Source organism: Bombyx mori, chromosome 22, assembly GCF_030269925.1.
Source record: "Bombyx mori chromosome 22, ASM3026992v2".
NCBI classification, from domain to species: domain Eukaryota; kingdom Metazoa; phylum Arthropoda; class Insecta; order Lepidoptera; family Bombycidae; genus Bombyx; species Bombyx mori.
This window is the reverse complement of record NC_085128.1, coordinates 12,740,502-12,762,845: the sequence shown is the minus strand read 5'-3', so window position 1 is coordinate 12,762,845 and position 22,344 is coordinate 12,740,502. Positions and strand designations below refer to the sequence as shown.

Below are 22,344 nucleotides of genomic sequence, written 5' to 3'. Positions count from 1 at the left end.
ACGGTTCCCATATAGCTATAATACGGTACGACAGATGGAAGTTCTTAAGGTGTTAGTTGTTTTTGTTCCCCCGGGGTCTGCTTCAAATATCTGCAGACCGTCAAGTCTCACGTACTCCGCGTGCTCCCAAGGCGTGAAAATCGCGTATGAGGTTCGGCCTCATGCCCGAAAAAAAAAATTGTTCCGTAGACCGGCGTTCCAAATGGAGTCTGATGTAATTATTAATTACCAAAACTTGCCTGCATTTTTGCTGTTGTCTTGGAAGTCATCTATAGGTACATATAAATAAAATTGAAGTGTCTGTTTGTAATATTTAAATAACCGCTTTTTACTACATGCATATAAATATATATGCGGTACAGACACCAAAATATATTTTTTTATAATTTTTGTCTGTCTGTCTGTCTGTTTGTTCCGATTAATCTCTGAAACGGCTGGACCGATTTTGACGAGACTTTCACTAATAGGTAGCTGATGATATAAGGAGTAACTTTGGCTACTTTTTTAGACAAGCTTCGCCCTGCGGCGTCACCCGCGGTACGACTATAACCGCAGGACTTAGCTATCAATCATAAAATTTAATGCTTCCGAAGTGAAGCGAGGGCGGGTCGCTAGTCGCTAATATGATGACGACCGTGAACATCGCTGGTGAAGTACAAAAGTAATATCGAGTTTAGCTGAGCTGTGTTACCTGATGCTTACAGCGTATTTAATACATAATTTGTATAGATAAAGAAATGCAGTTTGCAATGTACCTAACTAACGTGTGCGCTGTTTGTACCGGTCATCGTTCTCGTCGAACCCGTCGCTTGCGACGAAGGGCTCGACGAGCGAATTAACCCACAGACACAGCCCATTGAGTTTCTCGCCGGATCTTCTCAGTGGGTCGCGTTTCTGATCCGGTGGTAGGTTCCGCGAAGCACAGCTCTTGGTAGGGTTCGTGTTAGCAACAACGTCAGACTTGAGCCCCGTGTGCTCACCTACTCGCCCGGTTACGCTGAAGTGATCTCTCAAGACCATCAGCTTAGGTAGGAAAAAAAGGCTCTTTATAAAACATTCGCTAAAACATCACAGAACATTACGAAACTGTTATCTCGAATTTTATCCCACAGTCACAAAGTACACTATGATTTCTTATCGCACGGCACCTGAATCACAATGATGTCACGCCCGCAGTAATCTAATGACTGAAATTTGATTTATCACTATACAGACTACATTGCATTCTTAAACATTGCTCCCTAAGTAGGTCTTGAACTTTGTTTAATGTAAAAAATTTTTATGGATACTCTGAGCTTATGGGTCTTTGCTTTAACCGTTTCAGTTTTTAATACAGGACTTTCTGACAGATTTAAGATTAGAAGAAAAAAAAGATTATAAGACGCCCAAAAGAAGTATTCAGGGACATTAAATAAAACTGGGCAAGCGTCTTAATGATGTCTCACTACTAAAAGTGAAAAGTCGTGTTAGGATGTACCTTTAACGGCAAAACACAATGTTTTTTTTTATTGAGTGTAAAGGGCGAATAAAAATGTCATACATATTATTATAAATTAATACGTGAAGCAAAAACTTTGTATCCATTTTTACGAAAATTGCGCGAACGGAGGAGTATAAAATTTTCCACACTTATAGAGAATATAGAGAAGTGCACAATGCTAATATTTTTTTAAAATAATGCATAAAAGATACATTAAATCAATAAAGAAAACATTACACACACTACATACCATGACAATGTATTTGACGCACACACGCATGCATATTATTTATTGTCAAACTTTTGTTCTTGACGTCTGTGGTCAAATTGAGAATAGATTAAATATTGTTTGTCTTTATTAATATTTTTTATAGTGTAGCCTTGGCGAAATTTGTGATTATAGAAGTATAAAATACAATCATAATAGTGTACAAACTTACAATTCCAATTAATTATAGTCGAATTTCGACTACTGCGGGATCTCTAGTACATATAAATTAATCAAACTTATTTTGGTGGAAAATTACTGGAACACGCTTTTACGATTTTCTAGAAGCGCACGGCTCACAACTAGGAATATAAATAAAATTGCTTACATACATGCGTTTGTCGAATGAAAGTTATTATTATCTAATCACATAACAATGTGAAAATTCCTAGCCTCCAAATTCATTCAATTCATTATGTTTTATTACACTTCACGTAATATTTACATTGGCGCATTTAATACCTAAGGCATTCTCTACCACTCAACCAAAAGTAATGCAGAGTAAATAATGGTAGGTCCATTGACATTTAACTTAAATTACAAATAGATGCATACCATACATAAGGGTAAATACATATACATATATACACAAATATATACACATATACATACATAAATGCATAAATGGTTTACACAGTATTTAAAGGATTAACAAAAACTTAATAAAATCATGACAATTCCGCTAACTTCTCCAACAGCATTGGCCGAACCCTTAACTTGATCACGCACTTGTCAGTAATGGTTTTCCTATTTCGAGATTTATCTATTCTGAATGTTTTAATTCCAGGTCTGAACAGAAGCGGCAGTTTTATATCGCCCCGTAAAGACGCGTCAGACGACTCGATGCACGAGAAATATTTCAAGTCAGTCGAGAGCACACCGTTGACGAGACGAAAGGTGAATATTCATTGCTCATATTCCAGCTTAAATTAGGTCCTAAAGCACAAAAATCAGAAGGATAAAAAAGCCGCTTGAAGACAACTGTCGCCTATGTCATTATTAGCTTTACAAATGCATAATAATATGTTGTTAATTTTTTGTCAACTCTTATTAACACAATTCACGTAACATACATTAAACTTTGAGGAAACTGAAAATTAAATTATACATGTCTAACATCGAACCTGACAAATCTTACTAAAGTAGGTACAAACCCGTGTCGTCATGAATGTGAGAGAATAATTGCTTGTGGTACTACAATTTGACTCCTGATGTCAATGAGCGAAGGTAATCGCTCACCATCAGGTGGGCCGTATGCTCGTCTGCCTACAACTTTAACAAAAAACATTTTCATTAAATACAATTAATGAAAGTATGTTGAGTTTTAGTATAGTGCTCAGTACTTGGTGCCATATTTAAACGTGCTAGTTTCAAAGTAATACTCAGCTGAACGAATAATCTTTTATATAATATTATATCGAGGGGTGAATTGGTTTAAGCGGCATTTCGCTTAATACGCAACGTTCATCTTTGTAACGAAAGGTTCGTTCTATTTGGTATTAGTATCAACAATTCGATTCCTTTAACTTCTTCTTCAACTTCAATTGTATTGACCCCATTCAAATAGTGGATTTTTTGTCATGATATTTTTTCTAAAATTTAGCTACAAATGTAAAAAAAAACTCCTGTAAAGTTGCAAAAATGTCGCTTAAACCAAATAATCTTTCACCCCTCCATATCTACTGTAATGTACCTACTTTGTTTTTCAATATTCTTGAAATGCTTGGTACAGTTGAAACAACAATCCGGTGGCGGCTCGTCATGTGATTCTGCGTCTCCTCAGAGCCCCAGCAGTCCATTGCAGAAACCACAGCCTACGCCATTTTTGCAGGTGACTTCTTCGATAACATTTTTAATGAGTGAGATCACAAAGTACAACGCTGTGTTGATTTTGTTAATTCTTAAAAAAAATGTAGAAACGTAATTTTTAATGAAACTTTGAATACTTTATTAAGACACGCTGTATACAGCGTTGTATACAGCGCTGTATACTTTCATAAAAGTGTTTACTTAGCCTTAGGTCAACGATCCTGTATGTGATCAATTATCAAATGAATTTTTAGACGTACTTTTTACATGTTAGTTCTTTACGTATGACGTTATTTAGGTTCAATTAGGCGATGACTGTTGGCTAATCATAGATCGTTTAATAATACAAAACTGTTAGCCATATATAAAACATTTTATACGATGTGATTGGTATCTAGAGGAGCGATATTATTAAATATGTGATTTAACCCGATCCATTAACGGTGCTTTTAGGTACCTCAAGCACTGATTACCGTCCTCACCGAAACCGTCGCTTGCGACGAAGGGCTCGACGAGTAAATTAACCCTATACTACTGCCTATTTCTGCCGTGAAGCAGTAATGCGTTTCGGTTTGAAGGGCTGGGCAGCCATACTGAGACCTTAGAACATATATCTCAAGGTGGGTGGCGCAATTATGTTGTAGTTGTCTATGGGCTTCAGTAACCACTTAACACCAGGTGGGCTGTAAAAAAAATGTTAATTGCTGTGTTAATGTTTCCAGACAACATCGGCTCGCCCCTCCCTGGTGTCGTCGATATCGCTGGCGACGGAGGCGGCGGGCGGCGCGTCGCGCGTACTGCACAGCCTGGAGCGGCCGCACCATCTGTCGCGACACTCCAGGGAGCGGTACTCTGATAGGTATGTAGCCTCTATGTCGTTGTGTTTAGAACATTTATAGCTTGGGGGCAAATAGTCGCCAACTCTGGTAGGAGTTAGTTACACTATATAACCCAGCGGTCGGGGAACTTTTTTAATTATTACCCCAAAATATTTTTGTGTAAGTTGATATTACCCCATGGCGAATAACAAAAAAAAAAACGAAATCGCTACTTTTTAGTATATATTATAGTATATATTATAGCACCCATGATAATTTGAAATCACAACGATTCTAAAGGAGTTTCACTTAAATATAAACTTTTTACTCACAAAAGTTTAATTTTTACCCCCAAAATTTTATTTTACTCCATTTGGTGTAACTTACCCCGGTTCCCCGACCGCTGATATAACCCGTCTTTCGGTTTCCATGTTTGAAAAAATGGTCTAGTATTGTCTAAATTACGTTTTGTCATGAATCTATGGCATTATGAAGAAATGGAGGGAAGGTTTGTTAAGGAGAATAAAATCTATGAATAGTGCAAATTACACATGTTTATGAAGACTTTAGAGTATAGTATGTGCAAAGGAATAAATAATTTAAATTATTAGAAGAGTATAGTGTAATGTGAACAGTGATACTGTTACGGCGGTAAGAGTAACGCCATCTATCGCCGAATAATCGAACGAATATCAAAGAATCTAGTAGCATCTAGAAAGCTCGAGAAGTACAACGCCATCTATTGTCAGATAGTCCGCTATCTGGCACAACACTCGAAATGTGTGGAATATTCTCGATAATTCTAGAGATGTGGTATCGGCTATAAAAGCGTTGCAGAGATGGCACGCAGTCAGTAATCGGAACTACTCGAAGCGAAACAGCGAACGGATCACCTGAAGCGAAGCGGAAGAAGGGAATTGAGAATTTGAAAGTGTTGTGAAGTGTTCTAAGTGTTGAATACAGCTTTAATTTAAACTTCGGTAGAATTTTATTTATCCCGAACCCCAGCGCGTAATAATACCATTATTTAATTTCTGTATTTATTATTCAATAATTATAATGATTGTCGATTATGAAATTAAAAACGTTTATAAAGTTCAGCCGTGAAGCAGTAGTAATGTCTAACGCGTTGCAAAAACATGTTACTTTCGTTCTTTTTATGTGTTATGTTTATATGAAAATTTGTATATTCCAGACATTTAGACAAGGATCGTTTGGCGGAACTGGAACGGATGGACCGCTATCCTGAGAAACAGGCCGTCTACAGCGTCGACAAACCCTTCAGACAAACCAGCTTAGATCTGCGGCACAATCCAGCGGCCAATTGGAATCCTTCAAGGGAGTTCACCAGGTACAAATTATAAGTTACCACTTATTTTGAAGCCCTCCTGCTATTCATTTGTTTTGAATGGATATGTATAACCACGTTTTTTGGTTTTATATTTTATTTTCTATTAGGACGTTTTGTAAGCATGCACGGGTAGCTACCGCCGATCTATCTATTTCTGCCGTGAAGCAGCTATGCGCTCAATCTGAAAGGTGGGACAGATAAACAATACAATTGAAACCTTGACCTTATGTCGGAAGTTGGGTGCGGGTATTCTCGATGCGATGTCTATGGGATCCGGTAACAACTCTAGACCAGGTGGGCCGTGAACGCATTCAGTGTTATGCCCCCAAAAAAAACCCCATTTCTTATTTTTACTTTCGCAAACCCCATTTCGGGACACACCAGTAACTGCATACCTATAACTAATTGTTTAAACACTTTGCCGTCCGCCAACACCACAGTGGTGTCGTGAGCATCTTTTGCATTCTGTTAGTGTTTTGGTAAGGTAACAATAAGCTACACATTGTATTTATTTAGGTATGTGTATCTTGAAAATTTTTCTGAAAGTAACGAACAGCGTTGAGAACTTATGAGAACTAATGATGAGATTAGTAAAAGTTAACAATTTGTAATTATCCGATAATGTCGAGAACAGCCTGCGACAAGCCAAGTAATCGGAATTAATTACAAGACATGCGGACGGCAAGGTCTTAATAAATAAACAGTTAACTTTTCTGTTGTAAATTTAAAAAAAAAACCTGATTGTAAACTGCGGTATCGTTTTGAATTAAACACGATAAAGTTACATTTTAATTGATATTTGTAGGGTAGTTATTGTTCCTTATTCCGTTAGGTTAGAGGCCGGTTAGCTCACCTACTAGTTTTGTGAATCTTGTCTAACTCCTCGAGGTTCCTAGAATAAGTAAAAAAAAAGTTCCTTTTTTCATAGACGCCAACAAGCCGAACCCGAGCGCTACACTTCCAGCAAGACATCGGTCTCGTCTGGCGGCAGCAGCAAGCATCGCTCGCATGAACCCCATCATAACTACATGAGGCTATCGTCCGCTAATGAACAGGACAATATTGCAGCAGGTCAGTCGAAATTTATACGCAAAATGAGTTCAGTCAGAGATCAGAGATCATAATCATTTCTTTTTTATTGCTTAGATGGGTGGACGAGTTCATAGCCCACCTGGTGTTAAGTGGTTACTGGAGCCCATTACGACGTAAATGCGCCACCCACCTTGAGATATACGTTCTAAGGTCTCAAGTATAGTTACAACGGCTGCCCCACCCTTTATACCGAAGACGGCAGACATAGGCAGGGTGGTAGTACCTACACGCGCGGACTCTCAAGAGGTCCTACAACCAGTAATCATCCATCTCAGCCTGCTAAACATAGGCCTCTCCAGTCAAACTCCAGTGAGGCCATACAGCTGCCACCTACAGTGATTTTCACAAGGCGATTCATGATCAAACAGTTACAAAGATTATAAAATAAGCTGATAGATTAAATAACTCACATTAGGAAAATAAACTTTTGAAATTTAAGCGTTTGAATTTGTGCCTTCGTTGAGAATGCACTTCGCATTGTCTCTTTCTCGGAAAGCGAGATTTGTTATCGAATTTTTCAGTAATTTTGAACATTGACGTCATAGTGCATATGCCATAAAACGCTATGTTATTAAGTGTTGAACTTGTAGGTAGTAGCAAAGTTAGGCAGCGGCTTGGCTCTGCCCCTGGCTTTGCTGACGTCTATGAGCGACGGTAACCACTTACCACCAGGTGGGCCGTATGCTCGTCTGCCTATAAAGGCAACAAAAAGAAAGAAAAACTTAACATTAGACAATCAATAAGTCAAAAACGGCCACAGGCAGCTCTGTGAACACTGGAATTAATATGCTGTTTTAATTATCTCTCTTTGTATAGGCCAGAAGGTAGATGGACTGTCTCTGTACATTTAAGATACTGTTAGTGTCAACCACGTCTAATAATAATGTAGGTAAATAAAAAAAAATGGAGACAAGGTGTACTCAAGAAATAAACGAAATAATGCAGCTGTGTGAACAAGTTCAAGTTCATATTATTTTATTGTGTTGTAGTACTCCATATGACATCAAACTGTTACTCAAAATACGACATCCGTCTTTGATTTCAGTAAACTACAAAATGAAATGCGTAAGTCTAGAGCCGCCGCTGACAGAGCCTAACGTTCAGAAACACAATCAGAGAATGGAGAGAACCTCAACGCCTAGTTCGAAACGAACAAAAACGAGGCGTAAGTGATTCATGTCTATTATATAAATTTAGTGCTTAAGAAACATTGTAGAGGTGTTATAATAGAATGCAGGTAGCGATGATTTAGGTGCATCGGATTTTGACAAAGACAAGACCGAAAATTCTGATATCTTCTAATATGTCGAGTAGGTATACAATTCAGTTTTTAGTAGGCAGCGCCTCAGCTTGTACCCTTAGCATTGCTGATGTCTATTCGCGCCGGTGACTACTTACCAGCAGGTGGGTTGTATACTTAACTATAATGGTATAATGGCGATCAAAAGTCATCGGTGCGTCGTTATATTACATAATAATAAATGAGTATCTTCAACCTTTCGCCATATTAATTCTTAGAAAATGCTACAGTGACTTTCATTGCTGTGACTAGTGCTATGCAAATTTAATGTAGTAAAAACCACTATAACTATAAATACTACAACTATACTACAATACAAATATAAATACTAACAAATACATCTAAATCACACTAAATGCACATTTAATGTAAATAGGGCATAAGCGACCAGTGGAAGTCGAAGAGCCAGGACTTGATGGTGAAGATGAGGAAGACGAGGGTGGCTCGCCCCTCTATTGCAACTGGGATCTACGAGGAATGCAGCATTTATTGCCTCTACAAGATTATATCATACAACAGGCTAAATTATCTAGTTAGTATCCGAGTACCTAATATAAGCCGCGCCAATAAAGAAACGAATCTAAAATGGCGGCGGCCATCATGCGCTCTCACTCTAAATTATTGCTGTCCTTAATCGCACACGGCGCGTACTGCATGCAAAAAAAATATCAGTTCTGGCTTTGTTGTTGAGTTCGAGTTTTTCACTTTTGAGTTGTGCGACTTAGATGACTGGCAGCAAAAGTGTCTATGCAAGTTGCACCCCAGATGAGACACCTCCCCTTCTGCCAGGGCATAAAGTAAAGTAAAGTACATTCTCATTTGTTTTTAAGTTATTGCATAGATTTTATCGCGGGCCTTGAGCGCGGCGATCGAATCATGAAATTCCGTAACGAAAAAAACCTTACACCCCTCACTCCGCCTACCATGTAGCTCGCGTTCAACACATTCACACGTTGCGCTTGTGTAGTGTTGGTGAATAAGCGCGTGGCATGACGTCACACTGCATGCGCGTCATGATTTGTATTACGTAGTCCTGTGTCGATCGCGATTGACAGAATCTTTTTGACCCGATCTCGACCCATACGCGTGTGATCGGGTCGTCGGTGTTTGAAAGATTCGATCACCAGGTGACATCACAAACGAAATTGGACTTTATTTGTGGAGCATTACCGTAGCTTGTTGCTTAATTAATCGATTATTTCGTGCATTCAATCACGAAATGACGTAGCTATTAAAATATCTTCTATCTCTTCCGTTTAAGTACATACATACAATCCTGTTCACGCAGTGCACTCTTTCTTTATTGTGCGTTGCATGATTGTATCCAAAATAAACCGGATTGCGCAGGATCTTTGGGGTCGCACGCGATTTGTCAATCGCGGGACTGGATTTTAATTAGAATGAATGAATCCAATCATTGCATCGGTGTCTCGTTCTAACGTGAGAACGAGAGATCGATCGCGCAATCCTTCAGTCATTTATATTATAAAATAGATACATACGAACTGTGACTGAAGTGATTGAATCTTTATAACCCGATCACTATTCAAACGAATGGATTATGATCGACCCGAGTTATAGGAACAACTGACCGAAACAGGTCTAGCCTTATGTTATTGAACCTCGCCATGCGAAGTGCCAAAAACTTCTAAGTAATACGTACTTAACACATTTGTGTTCACGAATATCTCAGTATAAGTGACGAAAGGCTTTTGTATTTTTCTTTGTCACGTGTCTATAGCGCGTTTTAGAAATACATACAGCGCCATCTATTGACAACAAACAAAACCTTTCTCAGCCTTACCTTGGAGACATAACAATATAATGATTTTTTTTTATAACAACAAGAATATTATGATAATAATTGTATATGTTGGCACCTCAAATATTTCATTACACAATAATAAAGATATAAATTAATTCGGATAACTTCCGAACTGACAGTAAATGAAACACAATGTGCTATTGGTAATTTTCTAAAACGGATACTTAAATTTATTAATCTACAAATATAAATATACCTACATATAAACTTGTTTAAAGTCTATGAAATATATCAAATATATACTTTATTTGTTTAAAAGCGTATGCGAATTAAATATTCGCGTTGTTTTGTAATATTCTTATTAAAAATAAGGGAAATATTTTTATTGTTTCATACAAACTCAAGATATTTTATTTCAATATATTTTCAGAACATTCAAAATATAATAAAATTATTATACAATTGCGTCACTAAATAACATTCGCGGACAAATTTCAAACTTTAAAAAATAATAATTTATAACAAAATATGGGACCACCATTGACGCGGTATTTTCCAGATATTTAGAAGATATCAAGTCTCAAACTTATGTTTCTTATTTCAGTTACCATAAACCTATAGTTTCAATGATAAATATTCCTGAATAACCTACATGTATTGTAAGATAATAAAAATATTTTGAACAATATTAACTTCTCATTTATTTAATAAAAGAAAAAAAAATTCTTATCGGTCACCACGCTCAAAAAGTGTAACTTGAATTAATATCAAAGAAAAACAAAGGAAAAAAATACTGCATAAATAAAATAAATGAATAATTATAATTACATAAGTTGATAAAAAATGCTATGCAATAGCTTTACCGCGGCAGTCTCCGAGTGCCACACGTCTTTTTTTTTATGTTTTTTTACATTAAACAACTTTTTCTTTTTATCTTCGATAGAGTAATTTTCGATTCGTTTCTTTATTGGCGCGGCTTATACCTATACGGTGAGGAGAGATGTAATCTGCGCAAAAAGCGTCACTGTACCCTCTGATTGATTTTGCTGAGTTTTGTTTAAATCTAAATAGCTAAATAGAATCTAATAGAGTATTATTGATACTTCCGCCAAAAATAGATCCTGTAAAAATGTTAATATATTATTTTAAAGGTAGAGGACGTTATGGTGGATCCGGATCGGACAACGAATCGAACTCGTCTCGTTCACGGTCCGGTTCGGAATCGCGTTCTCTGTCCGGCCACGAACCGGACAACGAGTCTTCGGACGGTGGCGCCCGTACTCCGGACGACGACGACGGTTCCGGCGTGTACCTACCGCACACGTACGCACATCGACCTGCCGACGTAGAGTATATGAACCATGGAGTCTCTTATTATAATACGTTTGTCGGGTTTGATAGAGACCGACAGACGTCACCTGGTATACATAGGGTGAGTTAACATATTCACGAATATTGAAATTCTATGTATTTGTCAATTTCATTATAAGCAATACCTTTTTCTGTTTTTCCTACCTAAGCTGATAAATAGCTTTGAGAGGCTATTTCAGTGTAACCTTAACTAGTAGGTGAGCTCACGGGGCTCAAACCTGACGACGTTGCTAACACGAAACCTAGCAAGAGCCGTGCTTCGCAGAATCTACCACCGGATCGGAAACGCGACCCACTGAGAAGATCCGGCGAGAAACTCAGTGGGCTGTGTCTGTGGGTTAATTTACTCGTCGAGCCCTTCGAGGAGAACGATGACCGGTGCTTGAGGCACCTAAAAGCACTGTTAGTGGATCGGAAGGATCCGAAATGACGTGTGCCTTAGCAATACCAATATTTTATCAAATTTAGAAAAATGCAAATTCTTTTTTGTTGATCTGCCATTAATAGAATTTTATATTTCTCGTTCAGACGTCATCGCTAGGAGGCGGTGCTACAGTCCCGGTGGACCCACCGGCCGGGGCGCCCGCACTCTACAGTCCGGTGCGGGCGCATCCACACCCGCGCCCGTCGGTCCCGCCCGAACAAGACATCGAGATATTCGCCAAAGACAACTTAAATTTCAACAAAGGCATATTTAGAAGGAAGGTTTGTACCATCTTATTTAAGCCTGTTGCTTGTTGTTGGCGATCGCAGTACAGCAAATGGCTCGCTCGTAATTTTTTAAGTACTAAATTCAATGAATACAATTTATTTTGTTGTTTTAGTTAGTGTTTATAGAGCATCTAGATATTAGAACGTAGATCTCGTCATCCATTTCGAGCCTTGCTGTAGAAATCTCAATTTTCAGTTATCCCAAATTTTCGAACCGGAACACATGACTTCTTAATACTTGATTTCATAATTGACTTCATAATAGAAATAGGCAGACTGTACTCACCCGAGTCGGCAAACAATACTTCCCGCCTACTTACAATCTTATGTGTGTTATATGTTGTGACGTGACAACGACTTATAATTCGATGGAGCCGGCTGCACGCACTAAAAACATGACTCATGCGGCGTTACCTCGCTCTGAGGCGTTCTATTTAAGGCTAGAAGTGCAAGCGAGAGCGCGCAACGAGCGACAAAGAGGCACAATCGGCCTCCGCGTTCGGCAGCGTTCGACATCTGTCTCTCCTACTTGAGTGAGCGATGCATCCGCGTGGACAGCTGCTATACAATAATACATTTACATGTTTTCGTCAAGTATGAACTTCAGTGAAAAGTGAATGTGGTGTCAATTGTTTATAGCAACGATAATTGCGATAATTGAAAAATGAAACCATTCCATCAGTATTTTCTTATGACGTTGTCACGTTCAACTATCGTCAGTAAACCGACTTTACAGACAACCGTTTTTTTTAAAATGTATTTTCATTTTAGGCTTCTGTCCGCGATATGTTATCGTGGACCTCGTCGTCAATTAGCGCTCCTATGGTGGGCGCCGACTGGGACAAAGCGCACAAGAAGGCAGCCATAGACCTGTTCAGGCTCGTGCAGATCTACATGGGCGACAGGAAGGCCAGGCCGGGGATGACACTCAACTCTGTAGCTCAAGACATCCTGCACGCTACTTTTGCTAATGAAAAGTAAGTTTTATGGCTCAGGTTTTTGGTTGGATTTCATTTAAGAGATCATCTGAGACAGGATTATATTTTTATTAAAAATAAATATATGTGTTGACAGCTTTTAACTTCCAATTGAGTTTTCGTTCTCATATTTTAAAGCGGATATCCATCCACATTGTAATGTTTGAGGGTTTCGGTAACCTTTTTTTTTCTATCGACTTTACACCAGCTGGACAATGAACATGTTCATTCATCAATGAAAAAAAGTAATTGTAAAAGTAATTAAAAAGTAATTTTGAAGTCGTCGTGGCCTAACGAATAAGACGTCCGATGCATTCATGTTGAGCGATGCACTGGTACCAATTTATCTAATGAAATACGTACTCAAAAATGTTCACGATTGACTTCCACGGTGAAGGAATAACAATATCGTGTAATAAAAATGTAATCTGCAAAATTATAATTTGCGTAATTACTGGTGCTAAGACCTGTTGTGAGACCGCGCTGGTGGGTACCACCACCCTGCCTATTTCTGCCGTGAAGCAGTAATGCGTTTCGGTCTGAAGGGTGGGGCAGCCGTTGTGACTATACTTGAGACCTTGGAACTTATATCTCAAGGTGGGTGGCGGCATTTACGTTGGGGATGTCTATGGGTTCCAGTAACCACTTAACACCAGGTGGGCTGTGAGCTCGTCCACCCATCTAAGCAATAAAATATATATAAATAAAAACACTATGTGGACAATGAGCGCATGTTCACTCATCAATGCAAACAGTAATTGCATTGTCCTATGAAGTCTGTTACCCACTCTATCTGCGACTATAAATATACTACGACAAACATCTCTTTCGTAGATTTTGAAATAAAATGTATATATTTTTTTACAGACTCCGCGACGAGCTCTACGTGCAGCTATGCAGACAGACAACGGAGAATCCACTACGCGATTCATTGCTGCGCGGCTGGGAGCTGTTGGCGGTGTGCTTGGCTTTCGTTCCGCCATCGCCTGCGTTTCAACCCGCCCTCACCAATTACGTCAACAGGCATCGAGACCCAGCGTTTGCCGATGCTTTTCCTGAGGTACATCCAAATCAAATCAAATCAAACTTTATCAGCTAAAACACGATTTACAAAGTTGTTGATAGTTATTTTATGGAACAGCGTGTTTCTACCAGGTCGGCATTCAAATATTATTCAAAATTATTTACATTAAATGCAGTCAGTAAATATATTAATTAATTAAAATATCAAACAATAAAATAAATTAATTGAATAAGAATTAGTTATTTATGTCATAAAACGAAAACAAAGAACAGAAAGAAGCGAATTTAAAATTAACATAATGAACATATAAAACACAATGTAGTATTCGAATTGCGGTATTAAATGGTAAAAATGTCCTATAACACATGGGTAGGCTGCATCTTAGCTGTGCCATTAACTACGACCATAAGCGACGGTTACCGCTTACCATCAAGCGGGCCGTTTGTTCATATGCCTTTGAAGGCATTAAAAAGAAGTAAAGGGAGAAAAGATATCGCTAATAAACTTGTTATTTAAAACGGATGTCCACTTCTTTTTCTAGGTGGGCAAATGGCCCATTCACGTTCAAGTATCACACTATGCCGGCGTTGCCTGTAAGAGATTGGAGAGAATCAGTTTCGCAGGAAAAAGGCAGCCAAGGAAACCGACGACAGAAGATATTGATCAGGCCAGAGTAAGTTTATAATTAAATTACATAATATTTTTGCAATGCTGTAATACGAATTGAAACTTCGTGTCTTTGATAAATATATTTTTTGGGGTCCATTGATAATGACCTAATTGTTAATGATTAAATCCAACTAATCGTAAATGCTTATCGGAGTCCATAGGCAGCTTTATGTGAATGCTACAAGCATTTTGTAGTTTTAACTCTCTCTTGCAATGGTGCAGTGTCGAATCCTTTTCGATGATACTTTGGCACATAAAATACGCATACAAATTTATATTTTTTTTAATAAATTTTTATCTCCACAGATACAAATATTTCGTCAGTCGATGTTCGGAAACACCCTATCAGAGGTGATGACGTTACAAAAAGAAAGGTTCCCTAATAGACAACTTCCCTGGGTTCAAGTGGCCCTGTCCCAGCAAGTTCTATCGTTAAACGGCAGAGAGACCGAGGGCATATTCAGAGTCTCCGCGGATGTCGATGAAGTCAACGCTTTGAAGGCGAAGATCGATAATTGGGAACTGCCTGACGCCTCTACTCTTACAGGTATTTTTTTTTATCGCACCTGATGCGTGAACAAGCTTACGGCCCTCCTAATCGTAATGTTAAATTTTTTACAAGTCTATAGACATCAAAACGTGAATACCACCACGTACTTTGAGACGCGAAGTCGAATCTTCTAATTAAATTGCGGCCTATAGGATGGTAGTACCTAACCAAATGTACAATAAACTGTAGTTAAGTCGTCTTCTGTTACTGATATCGGGTTATTTTCATTCGAATGTGTTGTCATCATATCCCTTTTGCACTGAAAGCCTGGTAGGGACTGACTCAAAATAAACAAATAGTACGTAATAGTAATAATTAATATAGTGTTTGAAGTGACCGTAGCAAGATAGTGTTCGAAATTCAACAAATTTTAATGGTCTATATTCGTAAAATTACAACACGACAGTTACTGTTGGTAGGACGTCTTGTGAGTCTGCAGGGGTAGGTCCCCCCCCCCCCCCCCCCGCCTATTTCTGCCGTGAAACAGGAATGTATTTCGGTATGAAGGATGGGGCAGCCGTTGTATTGTTAAAAGTGAGACCTTACAACTCATGTCTCAAGTTGGGTGGCGGTATTTACTTTGTAGATGTCTATGTGCTCCGGTAACCACTTAACACCAGGTGGGCTGAGAGCTCGTCCATCAATCTAAGAAATAAAAATAAATTAACAATGCAATTAATGTTAATATTAAATCTGACTGAAGTGACATGTTTTTGTAGGCGATGTTATATATTCTCCTGTTCAATGGCTAACTTCACAAACTTCATATTTTACTTTCATCTATAACGCATATGTAAATAAATGTTTGTTTTCAGACGCACATGCCCCGGCTAGCTTATTAAAGCTTTGGTACAGAGAATTGTATGAGCCTTTGATCCCGGACGTGCTGTACGGCTCGTGCGTCGCCGCCGGGACTGACTTTATAGCGTGCACGAGAGTTCTACATCGATTGCCGCCTTTGAACCGACTAGTGAGTTTGACTTCTTTATATTGCCGTCTATGTATATACATATCGAAGGGTGAAAGGCTATTGAGTTTAAGCGACATTTTGCATAATACTTGTCATATTTTATCTTTGTAATTAAAGGTGCGTTTTGTTTGGCGTTAGCATCAACAGTTCGATGTTTATAATTGAACTTCAATTAAGTTTACTCCATTGAAATAACTGAAGAAGATTTTTGTTATGTTGTTTTTTCCGAAATTTAAACTTCAAATGGCTCTTCTGTAAAGTTCTATTAATGTCGCTTAATCAAAATAGCCTTTCACCCCTAGATATGATCTATAAATCCTCGGAACCCGCGAGTTTTGGTATTATTAAACATGTAATAAGAGTACGCGTAGTCTCAAGAAAGTCTTATTAAATAAGAGCTAAATAAATTCGGCAATTTCGGCAAAATCTAATCTTAATTCAGACGAACATAAACCTGTTCAAGATGTCATCCCGCGTCATAAAACCGGTCGATCTGTTGCGGTAGGCAGCGGCTTGGCTCTGCCCCTGGCATTGCTGAAGACCATGGGCGACGGTGACCACTCACCATCAGGTGGGCCGTATGCTCGTCTGCCTACAAGGGCAATAAAAAAAAAGCCTTTCACTCCTCGATATCTATAAATCCTCGAAACTCGCGAGTTTTGGAATTATTAAACGTGTAATAAAATTCGATGTTCTTTGCAGGTACTAACCTACCTCATAAGTTTCCTACAGCAGTTTACCGCCCCCGAAGTGGTCAGTCAAACAAAAATGGATTCAGCTAATTTGGCCATGGTGTTCGCGCCCAACTGTCTCAGGTGCACGTCGCAGGACCCGAGAGTGATCTTAGAGAACGCACGAAAAGAGATGACCTTCCTCAAAACCCTGATCACGAACTTGGACACGTCACACGTACAGGACATGCTGTGACCGACGAATCTCAGTTATTGTAACAATAACAACGGTAGCGAAATGACTGATTTCTAGTGATCTATATTAATATATATATTCGTTTCCTAATGTGGTGTTCAATGCAAAATCGATTTCGATATCGAGCCGCAGATTCGTCTTCAAATGAAAAAAAAAATTAAGACAAAAGACCAAATCTAATCAGATAAAAAATACTATAAGAAGCTATTAGTTCGACTAAAACATCGATAAATCACTTGACGTGGTCCATCACTATTGTGACGTAATAATGTCAGGTGTACGTGACGTTTAGCATCCATAGTTTCCTGGCCACATCGAATTAATTATAAAAAAATATATACATATACAGATATCATACATACTTGCAGAGGAGTCTAGTCTTTGTAATTGCTGTTGTAGTGTATGTATGGTATGAACTGTGTACCTCTCACATTTTAGAATTACAGTGACCCATCTAACAATATTTTGATCACGCCCCTTTGGTGTAGCGCATCCTGAAAGCACCTCTCAAAACGTAACTTCGAAACTGCGCATACCACTACGCAATGTGTTCACAATTGTTCACGGTCGTCATATCAAAATTTTGAAATAATTCATGGAATGACAAAATCGCCTTATCCACGAAAGCAATAAAAAGTTTTTAATATATTTATAAAGTACTATAAAATGATTATCAGAGGTGTTGTGAGATCGAGTAGTAAGTACTATATAATATATATCTATTGCTACTTCTACCAATTCCAGAGCATAGTGCGAGATATTTTTGGCTAGTACCGAGTAACTGAATCATGGATTACTTCAATAATAAAACTTACCGGTTTCATCTTCACTCTCTCAACTGACTCTATATATAATATAGCTGCCCGCTCCGGCTCCGCTTGGGTCTTTAACAAAAATTTGAACGACGTACTATAATAGTTAGACTTAAGCTGTTGCAACACTTTTTGTAAATAATAATGTGTTCTACAAAGTCGTAGTACATTATTTTATTCTAAAATATAATCAATAGTTTTCGCAGGGCACGCGACGTAAATAATATTTTAGGTGATTTTTTACACCTTGATTCGACCAATCGATTCAGTAGTTTCGGAGCTTATTCAATACAAACAAACAAACAAATCTTTCCTCTTTATAATATTAGTATAGATGATTTTGATTTCAATTCGTTTTTGCATTTTAGGCATTAGAAGACTAGGAAAAAGATAGTTGAATTTTTGAAACTATATCGGTAATCGTAAAAAAACCTCATGTGTTTTTAATTTCGAAAAATGTATTTGTTATAGATGTGTCACTGTAATCCTGAAACTCTGATACACAAGAAAAAGCAGCTAGCTTCCTTTCAACGTATTCGATTCTCTTACGTGTATATTGTAAATTATTTTAAAGACTATTTTTTGTACGCTATATTATTATAACTATGTAATTTTATTTGGTTGTACCCAAAGATATTTAATGGTATGTGATTATTTTTTTTATAAATTCTAATAATATACATGAGCTTTACAAAAGTGTATATGATTATAATAATGTGATTTCGGGGCGATTGTGTAAATTTTGCTGAGTTTTTTTTTGTTTCGGGGTCTTGTTAGTGAACTGGGACGAATGTTTTTTTTAATGGTTTTAGTTATGGTTTGTGACGTTAATTTTTGTGTGTATCTCTATGATTTTATTCAAAATAAAAATTTTTTTTAGATTTGAGCCTCCACCATCTGTTTAAGTTTAAAAGTCATACAAAACCTTTTAAATAGAAAATTACGGACTTCAATGTTCTTTTTACTCTGAGATTCTCAAGGCACTCGAATAAAAGGCACCTCTTATACAACAAGAGACAATATTTATTTTAAAAAAAGACTAAAATGATATTATTAATTGGAATAAGAATTGCCATAATAAAATTTTCGTTTATACAATCAAACGTTTAGATCGATGATTGTGGTTGGCATTTTTATTTTGTATGGGGACAGGCATCATTTTGAACCAAATGCTATACAAAATACATATAAAGAAAATTTTAAAGTATAAAAACGTTTGTATCCTATTGAGTAAGAGATTTTGTACAGAACTGTTGACAATGTAGTAACAATTGAGATTTTGACCTCATGTTAGTTGTGATTAGGGTTCCGATAACCACTTGACACCAGTGTGCTTAGTGCGAGTTTTATAACGTTCTCGATAGCGTAAAAGTTAACTCAATTTTGTATGGAGTTGCCTAGGTTTGCCGCTAGGGTCGCTGTTCTAACGTCATATAAATTCGAGTTAACTTTTACGCCGTCGAGAACGTTAAGAAAACTCGCACTAAGCGCACAGGTCAATAAATAAATATTATATAATTTGTTAATTTAAAGCTTTCAATAGTATTGCGATCTATAAACAACGTAGTCACGCATTCGTCTCAGCTCCTTCAAGGCTCAAGTGTCAATTAAATGTAACAATTTAATTAAGTTAGCATACTGATCAACCTCGGTTACGAATCATCGACTGAATAATTCTCATAATTCATAAAAATTGTAATAGATGGCTTTCATTGTAGAAACGACTTTCTTTCCTTCCAAAATGAATATATAGATATATATCAAAAGTGTGAATAAATCCTTGTGTCCTTAGTAAAATAGTGGAGATGAAATATTAAATATATATAATGAATTAGATCTTTACGAAAAAAATCAATTTAGTGGACACAAGATAGAAAAAATATTTTCTGATAGATTCAATTGATAATGTTTTAAAAATCTTGAATAGCGTAATCTCAAAAAAATTATGAATAGCCTCTTTTAATTCTAAAAAACTTTCAATGTAAAATGTTCCTCAGTGCTTTACGGTATTCAGATTTATAATGTAAAAATTTTGTAGTTTCTGCTCTTTCAATAATAGGAAAATCGATTAAAGTACGCGTAGTATAGAAAGTCTATTAAAATAAGAGCTAAATAAATTTGGCAATTTTGGCGAAATCTAATCTTAATTCAGACGAACATAAACCTGTTCAAGATGTCATCCCGCGTCTTTTAACCGGTCGATCTGTTTGTATACTACGGGCACAGCGGTAACAACGGTATTAAGTGCAGAGGTTACTTTAAACGATAGTAATCTTAACTAGAATCGAATGAAAACCCAAATATAATATTATTATCAACTTTAAATACGTTCGATACAGACAAAGGTCGTTGAGGCCACTAATCAGTGTGCTTAGTGCGAGTTTTTTTTAACGTTCTCGATAGCGTAAAAGTTAGCTCATATTTGTATGGAGTGGGATCGTTTTCGTACGTTAGTCGCTAGGGGCGCTGTTCCAGTTGCATACAAAATTGGCTTAACTTTTACGCTCTCGAGAACGTTAAGAAACTCGCACTAAGCGCACCGAAAATCGTATCGTGCTGTATACCTCGAGATGCGTCGAAGTCGAAGTGTATGGGATTTAATATCATACGGATGATAAAGTGACTGTTTCCGAGGCTACGAATGTTTTGCGTCTGAAATAGGCAGAATAGTGGTATCTACCCTTGCACGTTCACAAACAAAGTTAGATTTGACAGTGAATTAAATATGAATAAACATAAAGCATCTCTTTTGATTAAAAAAAAACAAAAAAAAAAACATTTCTATATATCAAATCAAATCAAAGGGTGGGGCAGCCGTTGTAACTATACTTGAGACCTTAAAACTTACATCTCAAGGTGGGTGGCGCGTTTTACGTTGTAGATGTCTATGGGCTCCAGTAACCACTTAACACCAGGTGGGCTGTGAGCTCGTCAACCAATCTAAGCAATAAAAAAAAAAGAAATTTATATTTACTTCCTTGCCAGAAGTAAAAGCAGCGCTAATAAATAAATAAACGTGCATTATTACCGTTCGAAGTTTTTCATAGAAACATTTTGCAAGTACAAATAATTTTGGTTAGAGAACATCATGAGAAACTAAAATTATAATTCGCTGTAAATTAGCTTGTTTATTCGAATTTAACGAGCCTGTAAAAAATAACGAAGCCACATCCGTAACCTCAACCGTTTGTTCATGCAGCAGTCACATTAGATAATGATTTATTAAATAATCATTTTGCGCAAAACGTATCACATTGAGGAGATATTCGAAAAATAGTATCGGAAATAAAAGGTTTTATGTTTCAAGGTAAAAAAAAACGAAATTTTAAACAATAGTGACGCAATAAAAGATAATTTAATTATTTTCGTTAATAAAAATCAAAACCTACTTAGCAGAAAACGGTTAATTCTAGTAAAATTAGGCTAGTTAAGCTTCCCATTCCATTTTTAATGAAAATAATAGAATTATTACACGTTGTGTTACGTCACTATTCGATAAACAAAGAGCAACGTTGCTTCAAACGCAATGTTCGTTGGCGGGAAATGATCTCAAAAATTCATTCTTGTTAATGCAGATTTATTTTGTATTTTTTTGTTATTTTATCGCATTTTTGAAACATTTTTTACGATTCGTCAAAGGTGTTACAGCCAACTGTTCATGTTGTATCCGAGAAATTAACATTCGCACAATCTCTTAGATATTGTTCTTGCCTTATCATTTGGAAGATTTACACCGATGTTACCATGAAACAATACGTGCCATAGACAACAAAAACGGTTTTCATTATGTTGTGGTGGGTTTTTTTCTTAATTCTTTTTTTAATTTAGAACGTAGTTGCTAGCTTGCGTAGGCTTTACATATTTGGCGCTATGGAACGTAATTTCGGCATGCGCTTTAGTATACAATAATGTTATAAAACATTTTTATCCAAGATATTGTAGGTGATAATAAAAAGCAATATAGAGCACAATTTATTTTTCTGTGTAAATTTTTTAGCTAATATATATTATAATACTATAAAATTGTTAAGCATGCATTTATATAACTAATAATATGATCCTCAATTATAGGAAATTATATAAGTGCTCCTAAAAATTCGCATTATATAATATTATATAGTGCTTAAATATTCCAAATAATAAAGAAATATAATCAAATACAAACAGATATAATAAATAAATATAAAAATAAATGAAAAATTAAATTCTCTATGTAAATAAATAATACGCCTATTTTTTTTCTTGTTATTCGTGACAATATGCGTATGATGTTCATAATGTAGATTTATCAATGTAAATGTGAATGATGTGGAATAAACTATTGATTATCCATTGGATAATTGCGAATACCAAGCTTTTGTTTCATTTATTTAATTTTTAAAGTGCCTTTCAGCTATTAAAATACCAATTTTATTATATTTACGTATATCCAATTTTAATCGTACGACAT

At 36.8% G+C, this 22,344-nt stretch overlaps 1 protein-coding gene across 1 annotated transcript in view; it reads left to right on the top strand.

The window, feature by feature from the left end:
* The window catches only part of LOC101741434 (rho GTPase-activating protein 39), a 28,415-nt gene extending 6,168 nt beyond the window's left edge, over positions 1-22,247 (top strand). The window contains exons 8-22 of the mRNA XM_038018823.2: positions 2,536-2,645; positions 3,481-3,579; positions 4,280-4,416; positions 5,571-5,726; positions 6,655-6,797; positions 7,864-7,983; positions 8,495-8,650; positions 11,035-11,315; positions 11,783-11,959; positions 12,737-12,942; positions 13,810-14,002; positions 14,508-14,639; positions 14,942-15,182; positions 16,001-16,155; positions 16,858-22,247. Coding sequence (XP_037874751.1) covers positions 2,536-2,645; positions 3,481-3,579; positions 4,280-4,416; positions 5,571-5,726; positions 6,655-6,797; positions 7,864-7,983; positions 8,495-8,650; positions 11,035-11,315; positions 11,783-11,959; positions 12,737-12,942; positions 13,810-14,002; positions 14,508-14,639; positions 14,942-15,182; positions 16,001-16,155; positions 16,858-17,082 — 2,531 coding nt within the window. The 3' untranslated portion in view covers positions 17,083-22,247. The remainder of the gene's footprint in view (positions 1-2,535; positions 2,646-3,480; positions 3,580-4,279; positions 4,417-5,570; positions 5,727-6,654; positions 6,798-7,863; positions 7,984-8,494; positions 8,651-11,034; positions 11,316-11,782; positions 11,960-12,736; positions 12,943-13,809; positions 14,003-14,507; positions 14,640-14,941; positions 15,183-16,000; positions 16,156-16,857) is intronic.
* Positions 22,248-22,344: the final 97 nt, after the last annotated feature.